We start from the raw sequence: 11,186 nt of genomic DNA, 5'->3' as shown, positions 1-11,186 counted from the left end.
AAAATACCAAAACCAATTAAAAAAAATGAAATTAAACTTATTTTTGCTGTGATTGTATTTATTAAAGAAAACTTCCTGCTGGGTTTCCGTACATTTAAACTTTTTTTCTGGATCATTTTGAACCAGTGCACTGCCGTGATTTTAACTATTGCCCAGATGTTTCAAATTAAACTAATTCATAGTTGCTTTTTTTATGTTATTGCCCATATCTGCCCATATTTTTTGCTCTTCCTGAGAGAGGTACACTTGTTTCTCTCTCCTTTTAAGTTTTATTTTGAAAATTTGACATCCTTGTTGATTGTAATCTCTTAAAATCTTCCAATATCTCATAAATTAAAGCTTATTTTATACAAATATTCTACATTCGTAACAAATTGTAAACATTTGACTTTTTATTTTACCACATTAGACAAAATGAAATGGAATAATTATGTGTGGAGTCTAAGGCTGAGATTTTACAGCAACAAATCAAGTTAGAATCACTAAAAACTTAAATATTTTTAAAATATTTGTGTTGCTTTTAAAGTTTTTCTAACTTGTTATCCAACAACTGATCACATTCTGTGCACTGAAATGAGAACAGAACAATACAAGAAATTGTGCCAAAAACTTGTCAAGCAAAAAACGTCTTCTTTTGCATTTGTTTCTTCAGTTTGCAATGGTAAATGAGAAGTCACTTCCTTCAGGTATCCTGGAAAAAATCTGTTATCATTATAGAATCAAGGCCACCCATCCATCAACCCTCATCAGCCATTAGTGATGAGCTGGTAAAACCTGATTTGCTAAGCTTATATCATTGAAAACAAATGTATATTGTTTTTCAACTTGGACATTTTACAAGATAGACCTTATAAAACTTCAGCTTTTAACATTATTGTTATGTATCTATAATTTTTCTCAAAATATGTCTTAAATTCACTAAAATGGAACATATTTAAGCACAAAGTTGCTGTTTTTTCTGCTTTTATTTCTAATAAACTAATAGCAATCTTTGAGATTTTTCTCTAAAATAATCTCAATTAATTTTACTTTATTTTATTTATTTATTTTTTAGTAATGTCAATTGATAGCTTTGTGTCTGAATTACTTCACTACTCAAGAATCTGAAATACAAAAACCCAGTAAAACTTCCCAGGAGTCTCTGTGAATTTCTATGGTGTGCATCAATGCTCACTAGATGGGTGAATATAGACCACAATGCATTGCAATTGAGGAATTTTTGTGAAAAATATTTCAACTATTTCTCGTACAAACTATTACATTTTTTCAGGTTTTTCATTAAAATTATCTTCATAAAATTTTAAAATTTTCATTTGGAGATCTATGACATCACATTTGCCATTTAATTTGAGTTTATAAATATTTAAATATGGTTTATACAACAGTATGATGTGGCAATGAGAGTAAACATGTCTGGAATTTTATGTGAACTCACAGTTACAAAAACAAAGAATGATGTCAATGGAGGTTGGAGTACATCAGGGATCAGCTCTGAACCCCTTCCTGTTTACAATGGTTATAGAGTGGTTATCTTGTTTAATTTTTTATTGTATTCATATATTAATAAAGCTTGAATAAAAAAAATAAATATTAGGTGTTATCTTTGCAAAGACTCATCAGTATGTTTTTCTATAGGATACTTGCATCCATGAGTCGGAGGGACACTTATATATCAATGCACAGCCTCAACGGAACGATGCGCCCTTTGCCATTTCTGCCCACAGTCCTGAAGACACGCAGCACTGGAAGGTGGCCCTGCAGCAACATGTCAACAACCTAGGTAAGCCTTAGACTAACAATTCCAATCTAGATACCAGTGAAGACAGTTCCAAAATATTCTTTTTGGGTAGGGCAATATTCCAGTTAATACAGAGGAGTTTTTTTTTTTTTTTCCTGCATGGCTAGTTAAAAATAGAGTCAAATTACACATACCGACTAAAACACGCAACCCAGTAATCAACAAAATTAAAAGGTGTGTCTATAAGAATAACTATAAAGTTCTAACAAAGGTCTTGTCTGATTTAGAACTTTGTAAACTGAATGGCTGCCAAGGCTCTGCAATGCAATTAATTAGGGTTGTTCTTTTATTTTTAATGCATGTGCAAGCAGAGTGCCAGAGTGCACTGCAGCGCCAATCCCGTACTTTTATTGTTGCCCCACGGGCGCTTAATAATGTGCCTCCATATGAGAGCTGTTGCACCCACATAAACAGGAATGCACATTTAAAACCATGAGCCGTTTGTATTATTACACCAGTGACTCAGTGGCAACTATTTGGTGTCATTTGATAGCAAAACTCATAAACAGAAAGGAGGGTTAAGTTGAAGTGTGTGTTGGCCAGTAAGTAAATAAATAAATGACGACAACTGATTAGTCAGAAAAGATTTGCCTCAGGCATGCTGCATCCTAGCTGACATCCGAAACTGATCTGACAAATAGGCCCTGAAGGGGTCTTGCGGCCTGAATTTGTCTATTCCTCTAAATCATCTGTACTGTCAGCTTGTCATTAGCATCAAGGCACCGAGATTTCTATCCTCACAACCGAATTAGGTGGAATAGGTGCAGTTTTAGCAGATACATTACCATTCGGCTAAAACAGGGGTTTGCAACCTGATGCTCCAAAGCCATATGTGGCTCTTTTAGCCCTGCTTTGTGGCTCTTTTAAGCCTCAGATGTGGGTCTTTTAATCTCCTTTATGGCTCTTTTAGCCCTCCAATATGGCTCTTTCATCCCTCCACTGTGCCTTTTTAGCCCTCCTTTTTGGCTCTTTTAACCCTGCTTTAAAGCTATTTTAGTCCTGATTTATGGCTCTTTCAGCCCTCCATTATGGCTCTTTCTTCCCTCCTCTGTGGCTCTTTTAGCCCTACTTTTTGGCTCTTTTAGCCCTCCATTATGCTTCTTTTAGCCATCCATTGTCACTATTTCAACCCTCCGTTTTGGCTCTTTTAGCCCTCCTTCATGGCTCAGTTTTAACCCTAAGTTGTGGGTCTTTTAGCCCTCCATTGAGTTTCTTTCATCCCTCCACTGTGGCTCTTTTGGCCCTCCATTATGGCTCTTTCATCCCTCCTCTGTGGCTCTTTTAGCCCTCCGTTTTCGCTCTTTTAGCCCTCTAATATGGCTCTTTTAGCCCTCCATTATGCTTCTTTTAGCCATCCATTGTGAGTATTTCAGCCCTCCTTTATGGCTCTTTTAGCCCTCCGTTTTGCCTCTTTTAACCCTCTGTTGTGGCTCTTTCAGCCCTCCATTGTGGTTCTTTAAGTCCTTGATTGTGGCTCTTTCATCCCTCCACTGTGGCTCTTTTGGCCCTCCATTATGTCTCTTTCATCCCTCCTCTGTGGCTCTTTTGGCCCTCAATTATGGCTCTTTCTTCCCTCCTCTGTGTCTCTCCTTTAGCCCTCCGTTTTCACTCTTTTAGCCCTCCAATATGGCTCTTTTAGCCCTCCATTATGCTTCTTTTAGCCATCCATTGTAACTATTTCAGCCCTCCGTTTTGGCTCTTTTAGCCCTTCTTCATGGCTCTTTTAGCCCTAAGTTGTGGGTCTTTTAGCCCTCCATTGAGTCTCTTTTAGCCCTCCTTTGTGACTCTTTCAGCCCTCCTTTATGGCCCTTTTAGCCCTCCGTTTTGCCTCTTTTAACCCTCTGTTGTGGCTCTTTCAGCCCTCCATTGTGGTTCTTTTAGTCCTTGATTGTGGCTCTTTCATCCCTCCATTGTGGTTCTTTTGGCCCTCCTTTCTGGTTCTTTTAGTCCTCTGTTGAGGTGTTTTCAGCCCTCCGTTGTGGCTCTTTTAACACTGTTGGGGCTCTTTCAGCCCTGCTTTGTGGTTCTTTCAGCCCTGCTTTGTGGTTCTTTTAGCTCTCCATTTCAAATCTTCCCCCCTCTTGTGACTCTTTAAGCTCCCCTTGTGGCTGTTTTAGCCCTGCATTGTGACTCTTTTAGCCCCCCGTTGTGGTGCTTTTATCCCTTCCTTGTGGCTTAAGCCCTCTTTTGTGGCTCTTTTAGTCCTCCTTTGTGGCTTTGGCTAATATTTTAATAATATTCTTATTTTTTATTTTATTTTATTTTATTTTTTTAACTGTTAAAGTAAGCTAGTATTAATGTAAAAAAGTAAAGTAAACTTACTAAAAAAAGGACAGTAATTGTCACAAGTTGAACTAAAACATTTTGGACAGATTTTTGAGTGCCATGTACCACAGAATATCAATTTGAGGCCAGTAAGCTTTGGATTTTAAGGTAAGCTTTTTTTAATTTTTGAACAAAGTCTAAAATTTTAATTGTTTATGGTTAAAAAATACTAACTTAGCTCTGATTTAATTTTTGTTACCAATATCTGGCTGAGATGCATCACAGTGATGCATTTTCAATCACTGTTGACATGCTACTTACAACTCGTTTACTGCTTTGAGATGATGGTGTCTTTTATTTTGAAAGGAAGTCATTCGAACCTGTGTCAAAAGTTATGAACTATTTCAATAAAAAAAGCTGTTTTCTCTTTATGCTTTATTTGTGTTTAAAAAAAGAATCTAAATTCATCATCATAGTAACAATAGCATGAATACAAAGCAGTGTTTTATTTTGAAAGAAGATGTAGTGGATCAGACTGGGTTGTTATCAGAGAGAAATCAACACATGACATCAGGGATAGTAAATTCCCATGTTTTAAAAGAGGAAGTGTAAGAAGTGTAGGGAGGAGTCTTACAGCCTTAAAACATATGTAACCCCACTTTGGGGATTTCACCTGTCCAGTGGCGGAACTAGAACATTTTATATCGGGGGGTGGGAGGGTGGTAAGGCTTTCGAAGGCCATTAAAAAAAGAAAGTATCAAAATATGTGTTTCAAACAAGGTGCTATTACTAATGCTTAAAGAAGCATGTGATGATGATCTCTTAATGTTTGTCAATAATGATACAAATGTGGACTCAAAAATTGCCCCCTTATAGCTCCGCCCCTGCACATATCTCAGGTTGATTTTCAAATTTAACCCAGAGGAAACACTGTACAGGGATTAGTTTGTGTTATGGATCTCTTCCACAACTTCAGATGCACTAAATAACTTGATATCTCACAAAACAAAAGGCATTTTTTTCTTGAGTGGGTTGTGTTGATGGACATTTTTGGTTGCTACTTTCATTTGTAAAAGGAAAGTGTCTGTTGATTGTCTTAAGATAAAGACAGATTTACTGGCAATGTAACATAAAACAACAAAACAGTGATGGCATGCTAATACTTAAAAGAATGTCCTGAACATGCTATGCATTAAGTTAGACCACGCTTTCACTTGTTTGCTAAGACTAAGGCCACAAAATGCCACTGCCTGGCTAGTTTTTCAGTTAATTTGGCGGGTGGCCATGCAGCATTTGTCATCAATAGGCGGCATATTCACAAGCTGTGTGTTGGCTGCCGAGATTTTAAGAAAAAGTTAAAAATTTTCACCCGACTGCATGATTTATTTCTAAAAGCTGACACCGGTCGGCCGCCCGGGCTCATTTTGAGGTTGCACGGTGGCAGTTGGGGTGATGCCATTACGAAATGAGACGGCTACAGGGTGGAACACTGGGTGGAAGCTGCTCTGACTGGTCTATGTGGGAATGTTTCTGGACAGTGACACTCCATATCAAGTGCCACCATCAAAAAATTGGGCCATGACTGCTGGCGTCTACATTCATGATCACATGAGAGATTTTTATTTTTAAAAAAGGGACGGTATGGAATCTTGAAGATATGCTGATGTTGTATGTGAGAAGGAATTCATGCAATTCACTCATGACACTCTTACGTTCTTTTTTTTTCTGTATCATTAAATGCGGCCTCCTTCTAACTTTTAACCCCTTATCCCCCTTCTCTAACATCCCATTCTCTCCCTCTCATTTTTTTCTTCTGGTCCAAAAAAAAAAAAAAAAAAAATTACATCTTTGATATCTTTCATAATGTGGCATAGAATGAAGTCCAGAAAAAGACGCTGGTGGTTGCTCCTCCCACATGCGCCCCGGGCGTTAAAGACATTACGGCAGGCGTCAAGCAGTAAATTTGATGTGCAAATCGCGTCCGGTGTGAATGCAGCTTTATATTTCTTTGACACAGCTGTGGAAATGTGAGGAATAAACCTTCCTTTTTTTTTTGTTTTTTTTCCCCATTCAGAATCCTATGCGTTGACGTCAGAGATTTTCAGTCTAGTATACAAATGTCTATGAATTTAAAATTTTTGCTCAACTTTTAGCCCATCCATTAAAAAATTATTACCGATAATTAAAATATTGGCTCTGAATTTACCGTTGGCGGTTTAATGAGTTTTAAAGTGACGTCAGCTATAGTTTTGTATTGAGCCAAATTAAAAGCAGTTTTTCATATCTGACAGGTACTGGAACGCAGCCACTAAAGCAGTCCAGAGTGTACAATTTGATTGTTACTTGTCAATCAAAACATCATCCTCCAATCTTAGCATAAACTTTATCTCTTCCCGTAATTATAAAATCTAAAAACGCAAGTGTTTTTTGTAAAAACAGGTTCCAAGGGTGGTTTGTTTTTTTTTTTTGGAGGATTTGTCTCGCATTGTAAACTAATCTCCATCAGATGGTTGTAAACCGCTTCAAGGTGAATATCATGAAGTTTCTTCTGGGTTATTATCGATTTAAAAAGTGTCACTTCCTTGACAAAGCCTGTATGGGAAAGTGTTGTTTTTTGTGCAGAAGCCTTTTAAAACAAGTGAACCGTAATCATGCAGAAGGAATTCAGATTAAAGGCCTGATATGAGCCTGTTTGCATGACAACTAGACTAAGAGTCAAATTCATTTCCGCTTTGAATGTGTTGGATATTTATGAATTGTACTCATCAAGAGTGACACTAGCAAAACGAACCCAACTCTTTTTATAATCTGGTTACATTTTCATATTTGTAAAGTATAGTTGTAAAAAATCCATCCCGTCAAGCTTGAAACTTATTGTATTTAGGGAAAAAAATACAAGTAGTCTCCCAGTTTTAGTAAAATATTTTATTTGACTTATCAATTTTTGAGTATTTCATATGTTTTTTTTCTGTTTGTGTTGCTCATTGTTTGAAAGAAACGTTCTTTATCCAGTCAAATTTACTTTTTTAATCAATTTTTAAAGTTCCCGCCAAACACCTTCTTCAAATGACAAAGTAGTTTTAAAACACATTCTCTCTTATTGATGATGATATAAAACTTCCATTTTAATATACATAGACCAAAAACAAAATATAATACTGAAATAAAGTTTCTGATCGGGCTTATATCTCCATGAGGCTGTTATGTGGTCAAACTGGTACTTCATTCTCTAGGAGTATTTTGATAATCTTAGTGGCTTCCAAATGCCACTTTTCTGCCAAGTTGCTAACTGGAAATTTTGACAACTTAATTGCTGTTATTAAGCCTACCTCTTTTCATTCTCCTATTACTTGTAAATTGTATTTTCCAGGACAGTGGAAGCAGTCCTGTGACGAGCTCATGAGGATCGAAGCGCCGAAATCAAAGAAACCGAGCGCACTACAGCGAGGATCTCTGTTTCATGAAATAGGTAATGACGAGCAGAGTGACACTTGCACTTCATCTCTTTGTTGATGCATACCTATCAGAATACAAATCCAAGGCTGGACCTCAATCAACACCTTGCATATCTAACTGACTTTCCTCCAGGCTCTTTCAGTATTGAATTTTATTGCTTCTCAAATATGTTCTGGTGTTTGTTCAATGCTTATGAAAGGATGTTTTGATATCAGTCATTTAACTTCAATGTTTTAATTTTCAAAAAGCTGCATTTTGGAAAGCAATATGACAAAGCTAGAACACAATTGTTCATGTGCCACAACCTGCAGTAGTAAAAATGCATTGGTAGTCTATAACTATGCAGCCCAATAGTTTCATAGTTCATACTTTTTAGAAGATTAAGATATTTATTCATTCCTGAAAGGGAAATTCTTCCTTGGCAGTTGACCTTACCAGGACCAATTAAAGTCCCACTTTGATCATCTTTTTATCTGTTTTAAAAAAGTTTCCAGTTGTCTTTTAATTGCAATCATGGCATCTTTAGCCAAAATAAAAACATCTGTCATTTTCTAGGGCATACTTTCTGCTCAGCGGCAGGAGTTAACTAGAAGCTTACCTCACAGTTGTGGAGCAATCCCGCCCCCCCTTCCCCTTCCTTTTCCTCCCAACCTAACAGATACTAAGTTACCACATACCAGATACCAGCTCAGATTTGGGAAACTAAGACGTACATGAATCTGTGTGTCCTCCATCATCAGAAAAACAAGTTAAAATCACAACGTTTTCATCTGAGTGGCTCTTTAAGGGGAGCAGATTACTTGAGGGAGGAGAGGATATAGTGGTGACAACGATACACACATCAGCACTTCACTCATATCAAGAGCAGAATGTAAGTGAAGGAAAAACAGATCCCCACTAATACATAAAAATCCTAGTACAGAACATTGTACACGTTATGTGGTGTAGGAGAACCAGAGACAAGATATCTAAGTAACTTGTTTGTGTTATTCCAGCCAGCGCACGTCAGATTTTTTTTATACCTATTGGAGCGTAGATGTCTTGGTAGCCCCAAGGACATTGCGCCCTCAGCAAGGGTGTCTGATTACGTTGTATTAATTCTTTGGTACTTCTTTTCTGTTTGCCTGCCGTGGTCTGAGTGATTGACTAAAAAAGAAACAGAAATTTGATATAAGTTTCTTCTGATTCAGATAGAAAGTTGTCATCCGTTTTCCATATAAGTTCAAAGACTGTTGGGCAGGAATGTATCGTTCTCTGTCTAATGCTACGTTCACACAAAACTTGGAAAGGTGAGTTCAAGTGACCTCTATTAATTAAAAGGCTATGTAAACGTGTGCATTTGCAAATTTTGAACTTACGTGTTCAAAAATCTTGAGTTCACGTGTTGCTACGCAAGTTGGGCTATACGTACAAAACGGCGTACAAAACAATTGATTGTGTTAAAAGTTAAAACAGTTGAAGTTTGACCAATAAAGGACTCATCCTTTTCAAACATGGAAGTACCAACCATTTGAAAAGAGATCATGAAGGAGAAATTAATCACTGTGATTTGAGCCCGGCTGTAATTATATGACACCAAGTCTTTAATATGTTGCAATAGAGCTGCGAAAGAAAAAGCCTGGAGCAAGATTTGTACACCGTTGACATTTCGCAACAAGCCTCTTCTACCTGTAAGTGTAGACGCTAATATCTGGTCTCAACGGTCCAGTTTGAATACCGTATCACATGCCCCGTGTGCAGGAATCATCAACTGGACGGTTCGTCTCTACACAAAGATCCAACAGCCCACTTCACTCCAGACACAACAGAAATCCTTTAGTCCCAGTTGTCCACAATCCAACTGCCAACCATCCGGATAGGTACAACATCTTCCGTAGACAGCTGGGATAAACACATCACTCTCAGCTTGCTCCATAGATCATTGGTGCATCCAATCGCAAAAGTACCGTCTAGGCAAGGCAAACGGAGAAAATGTTGATCGAACTCAAAGACCAACTTCTTAATTCCCCTTTCAGAGTGAGAAAGGGTGCATAAAAATGGGTAAAAACAGGCATGGGTCCTCAAAGGGGTAAATAAGACAGTAGTAAGGGAGTAACACAAGAAGTTACAAAGCACTATTCTGTTGATTTTGAGCTGATTAATATGTTTGTGTTCAGGCGAATTTCAGTGGTAGTCACCTCATAGTAATTATGTGATAAATTTACTTCAGAATTTTCTTATCTTACAATTGTTTTGCTGTAGGTTAAGAATTGCATAATATTGCTGACACCCTTCAGGTTTGACAATAAATAGTCAATGTTTTCCTTGGTCTGGAACAGATCAGCAGATGAAGAAACTAAATTTAGATCAGAAAGGAAACGATTGCTTGACTGATACCTTTAAAACATTAACTCTTGGCAATAAGTCAGAGACTGCCTGGAAGCTAGTTTATTTACTCTTTACATCCCTGTTTACGCAAATGTTGTTCTAAACAGCAAACCGTTTAAAAAGTTGCATTTAATTAGTCTCAATAAAACATTGGGGGGGCTGTAAACTCACAGAAGTCTTTAGCTCATGAATCAGCTTGCAGTTTCACATAAAACTATTCCATCTTTGTAAAATCTTAGATCATCTTTCCGTAAAACAGTCAGCCCACTACAGAGCATCATAAAAATATAAAAACAACTGTTTGCGTAGGAGCAAGTTTTGTTTTGTTTTTGTTTGGTAAGGTAAAATGAGAAGTACTTCTGCATGCCTGTGTATATTACAGCTAGAACAAAAGGGAACTCAATGAATGGCTTAGGCAGAGTGCCCAAGGCACCACACAGTGTGGTATGTGGTTATTGGTCACGTGACTTATTTCATTGAAAAAAGTGTTTTATTTGCAGTTTTGTGAAATATGTCCATTTTGATATGCCTAAAAAAACCACCTCCTCAAAGTACATACACTTTTCTTCAATAAATGCAAGTTTTTTTTTCTGTAACTGGCATGTTTCCATTAGGCAAATTACGACGGAGTATTAGGGCCACCAAAAAAAAAAAAAAGAAATATTACGACTTTTAATCTCGTAGATTTACGACTTTTTTTCTCGGAAATTTACGACTTTTAATTTCGTAAATTTACGAGTTTTTTTTCTCGTAAATATATTGAAGTCGAGGGGAGCCTACAGTCCAGCGAATTTATGCCTTGCGCTGAAGCAGGCCGACCAAAATGTGAAAAACGTCTTGGATTTCATCAGGTACACTTAATGTTTAAAATATTTCAAGTGTTTGGAAGTTTCTTTATTTGATTTACAGTTTATTAATGTTTTATTCGTTGATGGTAGCTTGCAGGATTTCTGCAGATTACGTTGACGAAGCCGTCGATATCCGCGCAGCTGTTCACTTCCAGTCATTTCGTCCTCCGCGACAAACCAGATCTCCTCCATGTCTGTGATGCGTCCGTCTGAAGAGGACTAGTTTTCTGAATTTTTAATGTTCTTGTGCTAATGTTACGGACAACTGTCATTTCTCAGTGTTGTTTTGTGTTGAGAAGGGAAGTTTCATTTGGAGATTGGGAGGTCCGGAGCTCTGTTTACATTCTCCTTTGGTTGTCATGTTACGTAAGGTGGCGAAAAGGCTTCTGGGAAGGGAAAGGCAAAATAAAGTGACGGACCTGATAAACATGCATTATTCTGAGCTCTTTATT

At 37.3% G+C, this 11,186-nt stretch overlaps 1 protein-coding gene across 1 annotated transcript in view; it reads left to right on the top strand.

Annotated features, from left to right (window-relative positions):
* LOC112163377 (rhotekin) overlaps positions 1-11,186 on the top strand; it is a 21,400-nt gene that overhangs the window by 6,713 nt on the left and 3,501 nt on the right. The window contains exons 10-11 of the mRNA XM_036214616.1: positions 1,636-1,780; positions 7,434-7,532. Of these exons, the coding sequence (XP_036070509.1) occupies positions 1,636-1,780; positions 7,434-7,532 (244 nt within the window). The remainder of the gene's footprint in view (positions 1-1,635; positions 1,781-7,433; positions 7,533-11,186) is intronic.

The sequence above is a fragment of the Oryzias melastigma genome, linkage group LG12, assembly GCF_002922805.2.
Source record: "Oryzias melastigma strain HK-1 linkage group LG12, ASM292280v2, whole genome shotgun sequence".
Classification (NCBI taxonomy): Eukaryota; Metazoa; Chordata; class Actinopteri; order Beloniformes; family Adrianichthyidae; genus Oryzias; species Oryzias melastigma.
The sequence above is the reverse complement of the archived record's forward strand: the minus strand, read 5'-3'. Positions and strand labels throughout refer to the sequence as shown.